The 20394-nt window shown below is 40.6% G+C and overlaps 1 protein-coding gene across 2 annotated transcripts in view; it reads left to right on the forward strand.

Moving 5' to 3' along the window:
* The window catches only part of ITGA4 (integrin subunit alpha 4), a 159144-nt gene that overhangs the window by 73180 nt on the left and 65570 nt on the right, over window positions 1–20394 (forward strand). For both annotated transcript variants that reach the window (XM_069733230.1, XM_069733231.1), the window contains exon 10: window positions 12041–12149. In XM_069733230.1, the coding sequence (XP_069589331.1) occupies window positions 12041–12149 (109 nt within the window). The remainder of the gene's footprint in view (window positions 1–12040; window positions 12150–20394) is intronic.

The following is a 20394-nucleotide window of genomic DNA, read 5'->3' on the forward strand; positions in this document are numbered from 1 at the left end:
CAATGTTTCTGTTATTTGCCTTTTTTCCACTTAACCAGAAAATATTGCAAACAAAAATGAAGCTGAGCTGTAACTGGAATATAAGGTCAAATAAGGCTGGTTTCACATTGGCGTTTTTTCGGGTGCGTTTTTGCGGTAAAAAACGCAAAAAAACGCATGGTGAAAAAACGCATGTAAACGCGTGTAAACGCTGCGTTTTTTTGACGCATGCGTTTTTGCATGTGGTGAAAAAAACGCGGCGTTTTACCGCGTTTACATGCGTTTTTTCATGCGTTTGCGTTTTTTAAACGCATGCAGAAAAATGTGTGACAACTGCCAATCATCAAAATAAAGTAAAAAACCCACTATAAACAGAAATAGTTAGGGTTAGGGTTAGGGTTAGGGGTAGGGTTAGGGGTAGGGATCATAACCCTAACCCTAAAGGGATCCTACCCCTAACCCTACCCCTAACCCTAAGGGATCCTAACCCTAACCCTACCCCTAACCCTAACCTACCCCTAACCCTACCCCTAACCCTACCCCTAACCCTAACCCTAAGGGATCCTAACCCTAACCTTACCCCTAACCCTAACCCTACCCCTAACCCTAACCATAAAGGGATTAGGGTTAGGATCCCTTAGGGTTAGGGGTAGGGTTAGGGTTAGGGTTAGGGGTAGGGTTAGGGGTAGGGTTAGGGTTAGGATCCCTTAGGGTTAGGGGTAGGGTTAGGGTTAGGGGTAGGGTTAGGGGTAGGGTTAGGTTCCCTTTATCACCTTTATGCTGGGGGGTGGCATATCAGTGTGTTTTCTGGTTTTTTAATAAAAAAACGCATGCGTTTTTTACCGCAAAAAACGCATGCACCAAAAAAACGCATGCGTCCCCATTGACTCCAATGTATTTTTTGACCCAAAAAAAACGCATGAAAACGCATGCGTTTTTTTTTTGGTCCAAAAAACGCTTCTAAGTGAACTTTTCTATAGATTGTATCTAATCTGTAATATGATGATACACAGCACAGTCTGACTGCTTCCCTAGGTTAATTTCACATGTTAAAAAGGGCTGCTAATGAAATTGGCACAGATATATTACACCTGGGAATAATTGACACATGTAACTATCACGCGACTTAAAAATTGGAAAATATATTTTGGTAAAATGTTCAGTTTGGCACTGTGCTCAATTTGTTGTAAGTCTGCTGTAAATTTACATAATCATCCTCACAAATAATTATTTTGCAATGTAAAAGTAAAAAGCCATACACACAAGCTTTCCTTTTATCTGACACATGTTCATATATTTAAGGCATTGCTCTTTCCGGAATTGTCATAAACTCGATGATTGACCACCACTCTGTTAGTTTGTATGGCAAATGGTTTGGCGTGCAGTTAGTGAGTAGCAATTAGCAGATTAGCAGACTTTTGTTCTACCAATATGTGAAGGTACATGAGTGTATAAAAATATCTCAGTTGAACAGATATTCATACAAAGAGTTCATTTTGTTCAGAATCACTCATTTTGGTGCTGTTATATTAGCTGGACACCAATGGTTTTCCATTAAGAGTAGACCAATTTTCCATCTCCAGTCTCCCATGTTTTACACAATAGGTCATATATAAGGGGAAACTTTCACAATATTCACTTAGAGCACTGTTGTCTGCATCTAGACAGCTAGAAAAACCCTACGAGGTAAACCTCAAATCTGCCAAACCAGCTATAAAGTCTGCTGAAACTAAAAAGACCATGGCTCAGAAATAAAATGCTGTACTATGCACTACCAGGGGTTCAATGGTTATCCCTGTTACTTTGGGATCCTGAGTTTATATCCAACCAAGGACAACATCTACAAGTAATACGTATGTCTTCCCCACATTTGCATGAGTTCTCTCTGGATGACCCAGAGTGTGGAAGGAATTTAGTTTGTAAGCCCCGATGAGGACAGTGATAATCATGTCTGTATAGTGCTGTAGAATATGATGGCGCTATATAAGTAAGTATAATATAACAATCCAGGCAGCATTCAAACAGAAAACTGGGTTATATGAGATAACTGATGGCCAAGCGTTCGTTCACCATCATCTGTCTGATAAATTAACTCAACCCAGCTTTCATGTGTTATCAATGAGGAGAGAGAAGAAAGTAGCCAGAGATATCTTATCTCCCCTGGCCTCCATACTTATTGGTTGGTCAGAAAGTGCTGCCAAAATCAATTTGTGATAAAGAAGCATGTGAGATCTAAGTTTGAAGAAGTTGTGAAAACCTTTAGTAGTACCACAAGTCGCCCAAGAGAAAAGATATATGGCATTCCAATTATACTGTAAGTAAAATAAGTATTGAACACGCCATCAATGTTCTAAGTAAATATATTTCTAAAGGTCCTATTGACATGAAATTCTCACCAGATATCGGTAACAGCCCATCCAACCCACACAGGCAAAGAAATCAAACCATAGATGTCTATAAATTCCGTTATCACAGAAATAGAGAAAGCCGAGCACCACTGGTGACTCATATAGCCAATACCATCAGCTGATCAAAAATACCACAAGCATAAAACTAGCCAATACCATCAGCTGATCAAAAATACCACAAGCATAAAACCTTTTTCCTTCAGGTGCACAACAGAGCAAAGTGCATAATCCAAATGAAATGAAAAGAGGTGGCCCTCACCAAAATAAAGTCCAAACTTTATTGGTCCAAAAAAGGTTTAAAACATCTCAAGCAGGTGGGGGGCTAGAGAGTGCAAAGATGACGGCCGTTTCGCGCTGTGTTGCGCTTCTACGGGTCTCACAAATTATTACGTTATCTTTAATAGTGAGAAATTACCCAGGAAAAGAGTATTGAACAGAATTACTGAAACTGAATTAATGCTTTGAACAAAAGCCTTTGTTGGTGATGACAGCTTCAAGACGCCTCCTATATGAAGAAACCAGTCGCAGGCATTGCTCAGGTGTGATTTTGGCTCATTCTTCCACATAAATATTCTTCAAATCCTGTAGGTTCTGTGTGCTCTTTCTATGAACCCTGAGCCTTAGTTCCTTCAATACATTTTCTATAGGATTCCGGTCCGGTGATCGGCTCGGCCATTCTATCAGATTTATTTTATTTCTCTGAAACCAATTGAGAGTTTCCTTGGTTGTGTGTTTGGGATCATTGTCTTCCTGAAATGTCCTTCCTCGTTTCATTTTCGTCATCCCGGTAGATGGCAGGAGAATTTTATCAAGAATGTCTCTGTACATTTGTCCATTCAACCTTACTTCAATTATATGAAGTTTGCCAGTGCCGTATGCTGAAAAAACAGCCCCACACCTTTATATTCCCACCTCCAAACTTCACTGTTGGTATGGTGTTTTTGGGGTGCCTTTTAGCCTGCAAACATGGTGTGTATTATGTCATCCAAATAATTCAATTTTGGTGTCATCTGACCAGACTATATTCTCCCAGTATTTCACAGGCTTGTCTAAATGTTGTTGAGCAAACTGTAAACATGCTTGGACATGCTTTTTGTTCAGCAATGGAGTCTTGTGTGGTGAGCGTGCATACAAGTCCAGGAGGATGAGTGCATTACTTATAGTTTTCTTTGTAACAATTGTTTCAGCGGATTAAAGGTCTTTCTGTAGCTTTCCACAGGTGGTCCTTGGCTCTTGGGCACATCTTCTGATCATTTTCACTCCTCTGTTTGAAATCTAGCAGGGAGCACCTGGTTGTGGCCGGTTTATGGTGAAATGATATTCTTACCAATTACGGCCCCAACAGTACTCACCGAAACCTTTAGCAATTTAGAAATTCTTCTGTAACCAATGTCATGAGTAAGTTTTGCAACAATAACATTGCGAAGGTCTTGAGACAGTTCACTGGTTTTACCCATCATGAGATGTTTCTTGTATGGCACCTTGGTAATGAGACACCTTTTTATAGGTCATCAGTTGAACCAGCACTGTGGCTCAGTGGTTAGCACTGTTGCTTTGCAGTGCTGGGGTCCTGGGTTCAAAGGACAACATTTGCAAGGAGTTTGTATCTTCTCCCAATGTTCATGTGGGTCTTGTCCAGTTTCCTCCTACACTCCAAAAACAAACTGATAGGAAATCTAAATTGTTACCCCCAGTGGGTTCAGTGATGATAATGTCTGAAAGCACTGAGGAATCAATGGTGCTATATGAATGAAATAAATACACCCCGGACTTAAAAAAAAACTTGCTCAGGTGCCGCCCCCTGCATCCTGGTGCCTTAGGCACATGACCTCAAGTGCCTAGTGACAAATACGGCCCTGCTCAGATCACCTATAAGTGGCAACCCAGTTGTTCCAAGGGCACATTCCCAGTAAGCACAAACTAAGTGTACATGCTAAATATTGGGCACCATATTAGTAAACGCAGACCTACTAAACTTACTATTGTATAGCACTAGTTCTTTATTATAGAATGCTGTAAGTTTAATTACCGTATTTTCCGGTGTATAAGACGACTGGGCGTATAAGACGACCCCCAACTTTTCCAGTTAAAATATAAAATCTTCTCAAAAGTCGGGGGTTGTCTTATATGCCGGGTGTCGTCTTATAGGGTGGGTGCGGAGCAATCTGCGGTCGACGTATATAGTGGGGGGGAGTGGTCCCAATGACGAGGTGAGGGAGCGCCTCACCAGGAAGGTGTAGGTGAAGCAAACTGTCAGCGTCTGGGATGCCAGGGTTATGCAAAAAAGAGAGAGAGAGCGATGCTGTGCCTAGAAAAACACTCCTCTTTCACTCATCTGGCTCGCCCTTGTATCCTATTATCTCCTTCTCTGCCTCTGCTTCACTTACACCTTCCCGGTGAGGCGCCCCCTCACCTCGTCATTGGGGTCGCTCCCCCCACAATATGCGGCGACCGCAGATTACTCCGCATCTGCCCTATAAGACAACACCTGGCGTATAAGACGACACCCGACTTTTGAGAAGATTTTCAAGGGTTGAAAAGTAGTCTTATACGCCAGAAAATACAGTATGTTAATAAATTAGTTCTCATCCTATAAATGTTTACACGTTATGCACCTTTGTTACCCAGAGCCGAAATATTGCACTGATGCAGATCAATAAAGTCCCTTCTTCACTTTTTTCCTTTTTAGAGTCCTGCCTACTTTATCTTTTTACTTAATGGCCAATTGGCACCCAACTTTGTGTGTCTATATCCCTAGATACAATTCATAGAATCATAGAATGTTAGAGTTGTAAGGGACCTCTGGGGTCACTGTGTTCAACCCCCTGCTCAATGCAGGATCCACTAAACCATCTCAGACATATGTTTGAAGACTTCCATTGAAGGAGAACTCACCACCTCTTGCGGCAGCCTCATTGATCGCCATGACTGTCAACATTTTTTTTTCCAATATCTAATGTGTTCAGTAGATATTAAAATAAAGCAGGCAGCACTCCACTTAAAAATTCAGAAAGGGACCAGGCTATAATGTGTGCACACAAAGCACACACCGCACACATTTCCTGCTTACGTTTTTTTCTTCTACGGCTTTGATCATTTATGCAGTGAGAAATGTGAAGACTTAGGTGTGATGTAATTGATGTGTTTCCTGTCCTGTAAATCAGCACCTGCTAGAAGAGGGAGAACATGTTTGCTCCATCTCGCCTTTCTGCATGGCTGCACATTGTCTGACTGTAGCTTGGCATTAGGTGTTTGCGCAGTGCTCTGTCATCGTTATACTGGTGATATTTATACGGTATATACCATATAACATAATAGGATAAGTAGGACCTAGTCATTAAGCAATGAGGACCAGGAGAAGATTATTGACCTTATCTGCAGTCGTACATGATGTTTTGGTCATAAGGATACAAAATTTGCATAGACTAAATATTTCTGGACGTTTCAATTGTTGTGAAAATGTGTGTGTGGTTTTTTTTCAGTCTTTAATTTAGCCCCTAAAATGTGTTCTGCCCCAGACTCCTAATAGCGTTTAGAATCATGTCTTTATTAGAAATAATTGTTTATGTAATTGCTGCAAAACTGAAGCTTAATCTTGGGGCCTTTTCTCACTTCACTGGTATAACACCCGCAGTGGCAGGAGTGACTAAGGCTACGTTCACATTAGCGTCGCGTCGCTGTTGCGTCGGCGACGCAGCGGCGACGGGCGTTTTGCGACGCGTGCGTCGTTTTTTGACGAAATCGGACGCAAGAAAAATGCAACTTGTAGCGTTTTCTTGCGTCCGACGCTAGCGTCTAAAACGACGCACGTGTCGGAAAACGCGTGCAAAAAGACGCACGCGTCCCCTATGTTAAACATAGGGGCGCGTCGCCGCTGCGTCGCCGCTGCGTCGCCGACGCAACAGCGACGCGACGCTAATGTGAACGTAGCCTAACCGGCATGTTCAGGGAGGAGAAGAAGAGGAACAACTTGTTCTCCTCGCTGCAAAATGTCTAAATTTGGTTTGTCGTTCACGCGGCTGTGGGTGTGATATCAGCAAAGCGCAGGGATCAGTCTCAGATCTTCAAGTACAGGAGCGGCGAAATTCAGTTCTACAGTAACTACAAAATCACTTATTTGTAATAAAGGCATCATAAGAAACGTTATTAGGAATTTGATTCAGCACTCCCAACATATTATGGGGCAAAATCTTGTTCCAGGTTTAATTGGAAATTGAGTTTGTTTTATTTTTTTTTTACCAATATTTTTGTTAAATATTATTTATTCTTTACTTTTCATCACAAAGTACCGTAATTGTTCTAACAGGCAATTTAAAATAAACAGCCCTATGCTCATTTAATGAAACCTGGGCTGCCTGCCTGTATATGGCACTGCCAATAAATTTTTCTGTCAAAGTTTTCTTTGATCTGCACTGACCGTGGCTATGTATTGAAGCGTTAGGCTATGTCAACGAGTTGCGTTTTTGCAGAATTTTTTGCTGCATTTTTTTAAAATGCAAACTGAAAGCTGCTTTTTAAAGTAGCAGCGAAATCAATCGGATTTCTGAAATCTCATGCACGCGATTGCGTTTTTTTGTTTCCTGACTGAATTTGAGAATTGCAGCATTTTTTAGATCCACGGCATGTTAATTCTTTCAGTATTTTTCCATCCTTAGAAAGCAGCGAAAAAATGTTGCAAAAAGAGCAAAAAAGCATTTTTTCGCCGATTTTTTTTAATGCATTTTTTGGTGAATAATACTAACTTTATTAAACATGCTATAGACAAAGCACACATGTTATCCGCTCCCCAAAAACGCTGCAAAAAAGAGCAATGAAAATGCCTTGAAAATGTCGCAAAATTGGCATTTTGAATACAGCATTTTCACTGGCAAGAGAGCGGGTTTTGGCTGCAGAAAAGAATGCGATAAAACACTGCAAAGCAGTCCTACGTTTCTCTAAAGTTTCACTAAAAAGTGCTCCCTTACAAAACTATTGTGATGTGTTAACCTCTGTAATAAAGTCTCTGATGTTACAATACTTTTTTTTCCTAGATTCCCCACAGATATGAGTCAGAAATAAATATGAAGCTGCTTTTGCCTCAGTTGGGTTTTAAGTCCCACATTCCGAAAATTTTAAAAGCAGTCCCAATGTTCAGAGACCCGTTCTCCCGATTGAGATGCCTACACATTGATGATGTCCTGGGATAAGGTGTTATCTGAGCATGCTCATGTGCTAACCGAGTGTCTTCAGTGTGATCAAAAAATATGTTTGAGTCCCCGAGGCTACATGTCTCACAACTGTTCGACAGCCACAACACTTGCAGGGATTAAAACATTAAATCCCTGCATGTGTTGCGACTGTCAAACAGCCGCGGGGACCAAAACATATTTTTCAAGCACGCCAAAAACACTTGGTTAGCACATGAGCATGCTCAGATAACACCTTATCCGAGCATGTTCATTCATCACTACTACACATAAAGGGCTCTGGCATATGACCGCATTTTCGTTCCGAATTCGATCGAACCAATTTTATTGTATGAGGCCAATTTTTTTTTCCTCCAAGAAAATAATCGCTCCATGCCCGAGTTGGATCTAATTATCAGATCATACTTGACCATGCAAATCAATGAGCCTTTGGAAAAAAATTGATTGAAATCGGATGACATCTGAGTGCTATCCAATTTTCATAGACTGACAGAATGGAGAAGATGGAAAGATTTTTTTTCCATCTTCTCTCATCCGAGAAAATCAAACTCTGATCAGAGTGTGATTAGCATAATCGGCCAGTCTCCTGGATAAGAGAAAACATGTCGGTGTGACCCTAGCCAAATATGTTGAAATGAAAGATACCTAGATCCTATAATATATAGCAGAAAGATGACTTATTTCTGAATTTCCTGCAGGTCTAGTTGTTGGAAATAGTCACAGTCCTCACAGCGCAGAACTGGAATTCTAATAACGTATTCATATATTATCCACTAATGGGATTAATATTCACCCAAAATCCATTCTAGCCTAAAACATAAAAAAAAAATAGTCTTTATATCTTCATGCCTACATTTGTATATGTCCATATTCACCACCTCGGTGTATTTGCTCAGCTTACATAAGACATTTGAGTTAAATGACAAATACTTTTCATTCCATTTCTAAATACCAAGAACTGAACTCTGATGCAGAATGTCTGCTCCAGTATGAATGTAACTTTGTTACTTTGTTCCGGAAATGATAATGTTACTGTGATACTTATGAATAGAATTTTTTATTTTTTTTGTTGCCAAGAGTGCGTTTCCTCCCTTTCTTGGTGAATATCTTGAAATGTTTGCTATGAGATAAGATAAAGAAACATCAGTATAAAGTCTGATAAGATTCAGCTGCTTGTGGCAAAGTATCAGATATGAAAGCCTCGTGCCCTGGGCCGCGAATCAAGGAAATGATCGGCTTTATCTAGGATTCAGATGCAGATACTGGAAGAGATTTTTGTATTGCACATTTCTTAATTTTTTTCCATCCTTAAATGAAAAAAGAAAATATTGTGAAACGTCTTTTATTAAGGCTTCTTTCACACTAGCGTCGGAATCTCCCCGTCGCAATGCGTCGGGCAGAGATTCCGACGCTAGCGTTTAACGCACTGCACAACTGAGGCAGCGGATGCATTTCTCCGGCGCATCCGCTGCCCCATTGTGAGGTGCGGGGAGGTGGGGGCGGAGTTCCGGCCGCGCATGCGCGGTCCAAAAAAGCGGTCCGTCAGGAGCAAAAAAACGTTACATTTTTGCTCCCGACGGTCCGCCAAAGCACGACGCATCCGTCACACGACGGATGCGACGTGTGGCAATCCGTCGCAATGCGTCGTCAATGCAAGTCTTCTGCAAAACGACGCATTGTGACGGATTGCAGTTAACGCTAGTGTGAAAGTAGCCTAAACCACATATACCACTTAAAAAGGGAAAAGGGGCTTTACTTTTTATTTTGTCCAAACATTGTGGAGATACGTGAGTATGAAACTTATATGGAAAAACAAGACAACCTTTCTCTGATAGAACCCTAGACCTAATATTTATCAGACATGCCTCTCCCAGACTAAAAACCTACAAATTAAAGGATCAAGCACATAAATGGCATACATTCTATGTTTGTATATATCATAGTGCCGCTGTATTCTCATTTTTGTGTATTATGCAGTCATCGCAGCTTGCGCCTGTTCACACTTTGCTTTGTTAAGAAGTTCTGGTCATTTTTTTTTATATATGAACCATATACTATATAATTGTCTAAGAGTCACTTCCGTCTGTCTGTCCTTCTGTCACAGTTATTTATTCGCTGATTGGTCTCGGCAGCTGCCTGTCATGGCTGCCGAGACCAATCAGCGATGGGCACAGTCCGATTAGTCCCTCCCTACTCCCCTGCACTCACTGCCCGGCGCCCGCTCCATAATCCCTTCCACTCACCGCTCACACAGGGTTAATGGCAGCGGTAACGGCCCGCGGTGTAACGCACTCCGCTACCACTGTTATTAACCCTGTGTGTCCTCCAACTATTTACTATTGATGCTGCCTGGGCAGCATCAATAGTAAAAATATGTCATGTTAAAAATAATAATAATAAAAAAAAACCTACTATACTCACCCTCCGCCGCCTTTCTCGCTCCTCACCACGCTCCCAGGACCGCTCCATTGCAAGCGGCAGCTTCCGGTCCCAAGGCTAGTGTGCGACAAGGACCTGCCGTGACATCACGGTCATGTGACCGTGACGTCATCATAGGTCCTGCTCGCACCAGCCCTGGGACCGGAAGCTGCCGCTTGCAATGGAGCGGTCCCGGGAGCGTGGTGAGGAGCGGGAAAGGTGGCGGATGGTAAGTATAGCAGGTCTTCAACGGCCCTTCGGAAGGTGAGTATATGTTTATTTTTTTAAGTCTCTATACTACGTGGCTCTGTGCTGAGCAATATACTATGTGACTGGGCAATCTACTACGTGGCTTTGCTATATACTACGTGCTTGGGCAATATACTACGTGGCTCTGCTATATACTATGTGGCTGGACAATATACTCCGTCACTGGGCAATATGCTACGTGGCTCTGCTATATACTACGTGGCTGGGCAATATACTACGTGACTGGGCAATATACTACGTGGCTGGGCAATATTCCCCACGTGGCTGGGTAATATACTACGTGGCTGGGCCATATACTACGTGGCTGGGCAATATACTACGTGGCTGGGCAATATACTACATGACTGGGCAATATACTACGTGGCTGGGCAATATACTACGTGGCTGGGCAATATACTACGTGACTGGGCAATATACTACATGACTGGGCAATATACTACGTGGCTGGGCAATATACTACGTGGCTGGGCAATATGCTACGTGGCTTTGCTATATATTACGTGCTTGGGCAATATACTACTTGGCTCTGCTATATACTACGTGCCTGGGCAATATACTACGTGGCTCTGCTATATACTATGTGGCTGGACAATATACTCCGTCGCTGGGCAATATGCTACATGGCTCTGCTATATACTACGTGGCTGTGCAATATACTACGTGACTGGGCAACATACTATGTGACTGGGCAATATACTATGTGGCTGGGCAATATTCCCCACGTGGCTGGGTAATATACTACGTGGCTGGGCAATATACTACGTGGCTGGGCAATATATACTACGTGGCTGGGCAATATACTACATGACTGGGCAATATACTACGTGGCTGGGCAATATACTACGTGGCTGGGCAATATACTACGTGACTGGGCAATATACTACATGACTGGGCAATATACTATGTGGCTGGGCAATATACTACGTGGCTGGGCAATATACTACGTGACTGGACAATATGCTACGTGGCTTTGCTATATACTACGTGCTTGGGCAATATACTACGTGGCTCTGCTTTATACTACGTGCCTGGGCAATATACTACGTGGCTCTGCTATATACTATGTGGCTGGACAATATACTCCGTCGCTGGGCAATATGCTACGTGGCTCTGCTATATACTACGTGGCTGGGCAATGTACTATGTGACTGGGCAACATACTACGTGGCTGGGCAATATACTGCGTGGCTGGGCAATATACTACGTGGCTGGGCAATATACTACGTGACTGGGCAATATACTACGTGGCTGGGCAATATACTACGTGGCTGGGCAATATACTACATGACTGGGCAATATACTACGTGGCTGGGCTATATACATGTCGCTGGGCAATATACTACGTGGACATGCATATTCAAGAATACCCGATGCGTTAGAATCGGGCCACCATCTAGTTTTCACCATAAATGGGTAAATGCGTGGCTTTTAATATGTGAGAAAAAATATGTATCAGTTCTATAAAGAAGAGTTAGAGTTTAATACTTTAAAAGATGATTTTTCTTTGCTCTGACACATGATATCATGTCACTGTGTCCAACAGGAAGTATAGAGTCATTCATGTAATTGTGAGGATTTCACTAAAAGAACAATTCAACCATTGTAATCACTGAACTATTAAACAGCAGCTGCCATATTAGAGTTTTTACTGTTCTTTATATCTTATTGACTATTATTTATGTAGCACAGATTACCGACATTGGCCAGCACGCGGTTATGCTATGAAAAGTATAAAAAGTGTAAATTGATATGTAACTTTCATATCTTCCTTTTACACAGGCACAGATGTCAGAACTTGATCATGACCTTTCTGGCAGTGACTTGTATGCAGCGAGGTTTGGAGAAGCAATAACCAATCTCGGAGATCTTGACAATGATGGCTATGAAGGTATTGTTATCATTATTTTTATTATTATTCTACCATAAACAACCAATATATTTTATTATGTGCAGTAGTTAGGACTGTACCCTTCAGGGACCTGTTATGTGATAAATTATTTTGATTTATCATTAAAGGGGCGGTCTGGGACTAGCATTTTGATGACCTATAGGTTATCATTATCACATTGGTGGAGTGTCCGATATTCGGCACCCCTAAGATCAGCTCTTTTCTGCTCTGATGTAAAAAATGGATGTAACCAAAGCAGTAAAGCTCCATGCATTGACTGACGGCCGGCTTCTCCTGGGTACTCCATCGACCTCCCATTCAAATGAGCTTGAGCAGTGACCACTAAGCAATAAATGGAGCTGTGCCGTTCCAGTTCAATGCATTGCTTACATCTAGACGTTGCTTGAACAGCTGATCAGTGGGGATCAATAATATGCTAGTCCCACACAACCCCTATAAATGGGTTGTCCAGAACTTTAACATTAATGGCCAATTTTTAGGATAGGTCATCAATGTCTGATCGGTGGATATGCAAGAATGTAAGAATGTAAGTCCGCAAGGACAGGGTCCTCTCCCCTCTGTACCAGTCTGTCACTGTAAACCTGTTTGCGATAAAAGATATCTATAACCCTGTATGTAAACCCTTTCTCATGTACAGCACCATGGAATTAATGGTGCTATATAAATAAATAATAATAATAATATGCAACACCTTGCAACCCCGCCGATGAGATGTTCTCAGTGATCGAGGGCAGCTGAGACTGCTCAATTGTAGAGCTACATTGCACAGCTGCGTTGACTTTATAGTGACCGCGGCCAAGTACTGCACATCCAACACCCAAATCAATAGGGCAGTGCTCAACTATAGACAATATTCCGCCAACAGAGCTGTACTGTGGATCTCCATAACTCAGCAGTTCTGGCCACCGTTGACACTGGGAGCAGCTGATTGGCGGGACTGCTGGTTGTTGCACCTCCAATAATCAGACATTGATGACAATCCCTTTAATGATTCTTTTAAAAAACAATGATTATAATTTTATGATCTGGCCTACTTAATACAACACAGATCATCCAGATTTCTGCAATAGTTGCTGCATCCAAAGTATGTTGACCTCCTACATAATCTGACGGGTAAACTTCTCTATAGCTCCATGCGACATTAGAGCCTCGTGGAGGGTCAGTCGTTCCATATTAGAGCTCCATACAAATTCTGCAGGACATGATTACTAAATTGTCGTAGCAATCCATTTCATTGTGTAAGAGACTGCTTGGTTTTAATTATTAAGGTATAATGGGCGCTATGTAATCGGTAAAGGAAAGAATTCAGAAAGAAAAGAAAAAAATACATTGTTTTTTACTGCATGAAAACAAAATATCTGGGTAAGAAATTATTACCACAAATATAAACCACAAAATAAGCTTACAACTAACGGTATGGAAACCATAGGGGAACGACTTGGCTGAGCTGTCGCTTGTGAGACATGGGTGAGGCTTGTTTTGTGGGTTATGACAAACGGCTCTGCTTTTGTTACTTCTGACTCACAGATATAGAGAGATAGTTAGAATAAGATCTACATATAATTGTTCACATGCCGGCGAGTTGACAATTGTGTTATAATTCACAACCTGACATTGGTGTCTTCAAACTTTTCGATAGATCTCATGATCATGTTAAAAATAAAAACAAATCCTGATTTAAAAAAATGACCAATCGATCCTTTAAAAACAATTTATACTGCCAGAAAGTCAAGATATAATATTTTATTTTATTATATTTATTTATTAATTAAGCAAAGTTTAAAAAAAGAAACAGAATATGTAACATGCAGATTAGTCATATCCTCCAGGCATATATTCTAAATATGAATAAGATTAGTGTGATAACTTTCCAGTATTTCTAACATTGACTGTCAGATATATTTATGGAAACTTGCAGATGCTCTTGAAATGCTGAAATTTTTTTTTCCGATACATTTCTATATAGTATTTGCTATTTAAGGTATTGGTGTCATGATCCGTTCCAGGGTTTATTAGTTTCTGCCCTTTTTTTGGACGGATCATATCAAGGGTTAACTTTGCTCTGCCTCATTCTGGGTTCAGGTTTGCTATTTAGCTCCCATGAATCTTGCTGGCAGCATCAGTTATAGTTCTGTCTTCGGCTTGTGAACCTGACTCTGGAAACCATTGGTTTGTCCTGCTGTGAACCCTGACTTGTCCTGTGTCTGTTATCCCCCTCTGTCTGCCCTTTCCCTGCGTTTGTCTGTTCTGATTGATTCTCTGATTCTGACCTCCTGGCTTGGCTATTGACTCTGTCTTGATTTGTCCCTATTGTACCGTATTTTGCTCGCCCTGGTTTACTGATCTCTTGCTACGTCCTGACTATCCTTTCTGTCTTAATCCTTTTTGTACTGACGTGTTATCTTGCCCTGACTCAGCTTTTTCTGACTACTCTCTTGCCACTAGGTGGCATCTGTTCAGCTGCTCAGTGTGTGCAGTCTCTCGTCCCTATTAAACTCCCCTGGTGAAGGTTGCGCTGTATTGCACTGCAGCTACATGACAATTGGGTCTTCAGAAATAATTAGAAGATGATAGTTTGCTACTTATTTTAATTTGTCCTCTGGATACACAAAGGAAGACCCGAAGTGACCCTTACCTAAACCCTTCTAGATCATGAGATATTCACTTTGGATTTCTGCCAGCTCGTCAGACAGGAGCTGATTGGATAAAGAACCACAGAAGGGATAACAATGGATGCTTATTATCCATTCTTTTCATTTACATGAGTATCGTTTTTTGGGATGCAGCTGATCCCCACCTCAGGGTGTGTGGATGGGAGTTCTTCAACATTTTGACCTAGAGCCGAGAGTTTCTAGTGATTCCTTAGAGTGAAGTGTGACGTACTTCGGGAAGAATTTAGCAAACTGCTCCAAGATGTTACAAGTTTACTTGGACCACTAGCTGGTATTCCCCCACTGAGACACAGCAATTCTCCGAGTTTCCACTTCTTCGCATTTAACCCTTAAGACTTTTATTAATATATAGTGATCCCCAGTAATCTATTGACATGCGTCAATATTGTCTTATTTGTAAAGACTTTCCTTTACACCATTGAAGGGACAATAAACGTCCATGCATTCATGGGGAATCCTATAATAATAATAATAATAATAATCATTATTTATATAGCGCCAACATATTCCGCAGTTCATATAGAAGTCATAAGTAACAACGTCATCCTATCAGTTTTGTCACTCTCATTTCTGAATACTATTGCTTTGTGCATATAGACAGTTTGTTTATGCACTTATACTTTGAATCTTAAATATTCTTATATGTGTTTTATTGTAAATAATGGCGGTAAATAAATTATGATAGTTATGTAGCCACTTTTTTCTGTAATTTCTTGTCACGTTTTTGCTAGATATTTGTTTGTTATCTAAAGGTAAAATGTCAACACAATGCATACTTTTTGTTCTTGGCTTTTTTTTAGTTTGTGTACTTTGTTTTGTTTACTTTTGTTACTTTGTTTTTTTATGTTGGTGGTGTTTCACGGCCTGTTTTCACTGTTTTCTCCCATAGAAACTCTTTTATTATTACTCTGTTAAAAGTGCATGTGTGAACAATGTGTATTTCACTTTTGACGGCCTCTTTTGTTGTTGCATCCTTGACAATTACAAATCATGCAATTCTAGACGAAATCTTGGAATCAAGTGATCTATGAATGACTTGACGTGCAGCAAAAAATGCAGATATTTACATTATTTAAAAAAGATATATAAAAATAACACTGAGATTTTTTTTAAAACAACAAAAACATTTAAAATACTGACATATTTCCTTTTTTTGAGGGGATACATTCTGCTATGTAAATGCATAGTTAGTTAACGAGAAATTGCGAAAGCCAAAAAATGAAATTGGAATTTTGTAATTTATTCTTAGAGTTAGTCATGCTTTTATATTGGGCAAACGAACAATTTACTATCGCACTATAGCACTAGTACCTTTGATAGTCTATGGGGCTGTGGACATTTTTTAGATTTTTTTTCTTCCCTTGGACAGAGTGATCCACGGAAAACATGGAGACATGTCTCATTTTCATCCAAGCGTTGGATCAAAATTGGCAATGCAGTCTACGGGTCTGTGAAAAAAATCAGACCGCACTCGGATGACATCGGAGTGTGGTCCGATTTCTCACAAAGTGGATAAGGTGGAGAAACTTTTTTGTATGTTCTATCAATGTTGAGAAAAACTGAGGCCATTCTGATCAAAGTCAGATCGAAATAATAGGACTGTTTTTCTTGGTTGTGGAGACATTGGACTTGTGAACCTACTCTATAAGTGAGAATATAATGCATATCCAGGACTGTAGGGAATTCAGATGGGATTCAGACTGTGAGGACATTTTAACCATCTAGAGATGGAGAACACTTTTTACATTAGTGGTGTAAAGTGTGAACTATTTTATTGAATGTAATACATTTGTATCTGAATGATGACTCGCGAAGAGTAACTGAAATTAGCCCTAGTTTTGGCTTTCTGAAAAGTAATTTTGCTGTGGTTTTTCGGGAGCCTCTAGAGAACTTGAAACTTCACATATGAAGAGAGCACGGAAAGTTCAGTGTCCTCTCTGCACATTTAGGGTGTGTGGAAGATCTCAACCCCATCTTATGGCCCATGTTTATTTATTTAAAAGCATCAAGAACCCTGGGGGGTAAAACCTACAGACAGGAGACAAATCACTCCAAGAGATTTCATAGACGGCTTGTCACTTTCTACAGCTGTCATTACACGTTTACATAAACAAACACTGACCATATGTTCTCTCTACCTCTGTTCGAATATCTGAAGGCAAAGGGAAGCACATGTATTGCCACTTTTAATTCCGTTTACATCATCAATTATGTTATTTTTAGGCATTATAATTTATGTGGGTGTAATCTAATATGACAAATATTTTATACTATCCATATTGACGCTTACATGAATAGTTGAGCAAGTCGAGTGGATAGTATTTTTTCTGCAGTGTTTACAGCAATATCGATGGATACAATATTTTAGTGTTATGTGATAATTTATAGTGCACAGTAGATAGAAAATCATAGATATAACTATAGGATGTGTCAATGCTCATATAAGAAGACAGCAGTATGATAAAGTGCAGACTGTAGGTTGGGGTCTTCTTACAGATTTTGCCTTGGGTTAAGGAATTATGTCTCTGCCTAGAATGTTTACCTGTTTGTTTACAAGGCACTACGCTGTATTTACACCTCCCAAATTAACAAACTACTCTTCCTATTGAGAATTCATGCATGGTTGACCAAACCATGTGGGCATCTTTATGAGAGGGTTGGGTGGAATAGTCATCGGCCGAATGAGCATTTGGCCAACAGCTATTGAAGGTCTGTAGACATCTTCCTTCCGACCTCAGTGAGCATCTGCATTTATTGAAAACTTCTGACCTGTAAGAAAATTCATCAAGCTCTGTAGACACCTTCCTTCCGACCTCAGTGAGCATCCGCATTTATTGAAAACTTCTGACCTGTAAGAAAAATCATCAAGCTCTGTAGACACCTTCCTTCCGACATCAGTGAGCATCTGCATTTATTGAAAACTTCTGACCTGTAAGAAAATTCATCAAGCTCTGTAGACACCTTCCTTCCGACCTCAGTGAGCATCCGCATTTATTGAAAACTTCTGACCTGTAAGAAAAATCATCAAGCTCTGTAGACACCTTCCTTCCGACATCAGTGAGCATCCGCATTTATTGAAAACTTCAGACCTGTAAGAAAAATCATCAAGGTCTGTAGAAACCTTCCTTCCGACATCAGTGAGCATCCGCATTTATTGAAAACTTCTGACCTGTAAGAAAAATCATCAAGGTCTGTAGACACCTTCCTTCCGACCTCAGTGAGCATCTGCATTTATTGAAAACTTCTGACCTGTAAGAAAAATCATCAAGGTCTGTAGACATCTTCCTTCCGACCTCAGTGAGCATCCGCATTTATTGAAAACTTCTGACCTGTAAGAAAAATCATCAAGGTCTGTAGACATCTTCTTTCCGACATCAGTGAGCATCCGCATTTATTGAAAACTTCTGACCTGTAAGAAAAATCATCAAGGTCTGTAGACACCTTCCTTCCGACCTCAGTGAGCATCCGCATTTATTGAAAACTTCTGACCTGTAAGAAAAATCATCAAGCTCTGTAGAAACCTTCCTTCCGACATCAGTGAGCATCCGCATTTATTGAAAACTTCTGACCTGTAAGAAAAATCATCAAGGTCTGTAGACACCTTCCTTCCAACATCAGTGAGCATCCGCATTTATTGAAAACTTCTGACCTGTAAGAAAAATCATCAAGGTCTGTAGAAACCTTCCTTCCGACATCAGTGAGCATCCGCATTTATTGAAAACTTCTGACCTGTAAGAAAAATCATCAAGGTCTGTAGAAACCTTCCTTCCGACATCAGTGAGCATCCGCATTTATTGAAAACTTCTGACCTGTAAGAAAACTCATCAAGGTCTGTAGACACCTTCCTTCCGACATCAGTGAGCATCCGCATTTATTGAAAACTTCTGACCTGTAAGAAAAATCATCAAGGTCTGCAGACACCTTCCTTCCGACCTCAGTGAGCATCCGCATTTATTGAAAACTTCTGACCTGTAAGAAAAATCATCAAGGTCTGTAGAAACCTTCCTTCCGACATCAGTGAGCATCCGCATTTATTGAAAACTTCTGACCTGTAAGAAAAATCATCAAGGTCTGTAGACATCTTCCTTCCGACCTCAGTGAGCATCCGCATTTATTGAAAACTTCTGACCTGTAAGAAAAATCATCAAGGTCTGTAGACATCTTCTTTCCGACATCAGTGAGCATCCGCATTTATTGAAAACTTCTGACCTGTAAGAAAAATCATCAAGCTCTGTAGACAACTTCCTTCCGACATCAGTGAGCTTCCGCATTTATTGAAAACTTCTGACCTGTAAGAAAAATCATCAAGGTCTGTAGACACCTTCCTTCCGACCTCAGTGAGCATCGGCATTTATTGAAAACTTCTGACCTGTAAGAAAAATCATCAAGGTCTGTAGACATCTTCCTTCCGACCTCAGTGAGCATCCGCATTTATTGAAAACTTCTGACCTGTAAGAAAAATCATCAAGGTCTGTAGACATCTTCTTTCCGACATCAGTGAGCATCCGCATTTATTGAAAACTTCTGACCTGTAAGAAAAATCATCAAGCTCTGTAGACAACTTCCTTCCGACATCAGTGAGCTTCCGCATTTATTGAAAACTTCTGACCTGTAAGAAAAATCATCAAGGTCTGTAGACACCTTCCTTCCGACCTCAGTGAGCATCCGCATTTATTGAAAACTTCTGACCTGTAAGAAAAATCATCAAGCTCTGTAGACAACTTCCTTCCGACCTCAGTGAGCATCCGCATTTATTGAAAACTTATGACCTGTAAGAAAAATCATCAAGGTCTGTAGACAATTTCCTTCCGACATCAGTGAGCATCCGCATTTATTGAAAACTTCTGACCCGTAAGAAAAGTCATCATTAATGGATGACCAGGATCTGATCTATTACCAATAGTTGTAATAAAAATCTCAATAGTCCATATTCATGCCTCAAAAATAAAGCTAAAGTTGCTGTCAGGAGAAGGAGGACCCAACGCATTCTTGCAATCTACTGTATTTATGGGATGTTTATATAGATATATGGAAGGCTATAAGCGGTGACATCACTCGTGAAGCTGAGTCTCAAGGTCTATTGTCACCGTATGATACACAGTGATAAACAGCGGCGGCCATTGTTTAATATCCTGTTTACACAGGCAGACGGCACTCCAGATGTGCACTGAACAATCTAGTAGCTCCGTTATGTCTGCATAATGTAGACTGTCTTTGTTCTGTTTATATAGGAGAAAGTGCTGCAGAGGATGATGATCTTTCGTGAAAACCAAAAAGATAATTTCGCCCAATGAATGAATGTTTTGCTCGTTCGTTGAGTGATCGGCAGCCTGTTTAGACCGCATGATTATTGTGAATGTGCATTCCTAGGGATGTTTGCTCACAATACTTGTGCAATGTATGTGCAGTTTGTGCACCTTTAAGTTGGGCCTCTTTGTCATGACCAGTTTATTTAGATACAGGGCTCAGACAGCAAACTCAATCTTTTATCCAAAACTATGTGTTTGCTTTGACCCTCGTCAATGAGAATTTCTGACATCTCTGGATTTCAT

Source organism: Ranitomeya imitator, chromosome 7 (assembly GCF_032444005.1).
Source record: "Ranitomeya imitator isolate aRanImi1 chromosome 7, aRanImi1.pri, whole genome shotgun sequence".
Taxonomy (NCBI): domain Eukaryota; kingdom Metazoa; phylum Chordata; class Amphibia; order Anura; family Dendrobatidae; genus Ranitomeya; species Ranitomeya imitator.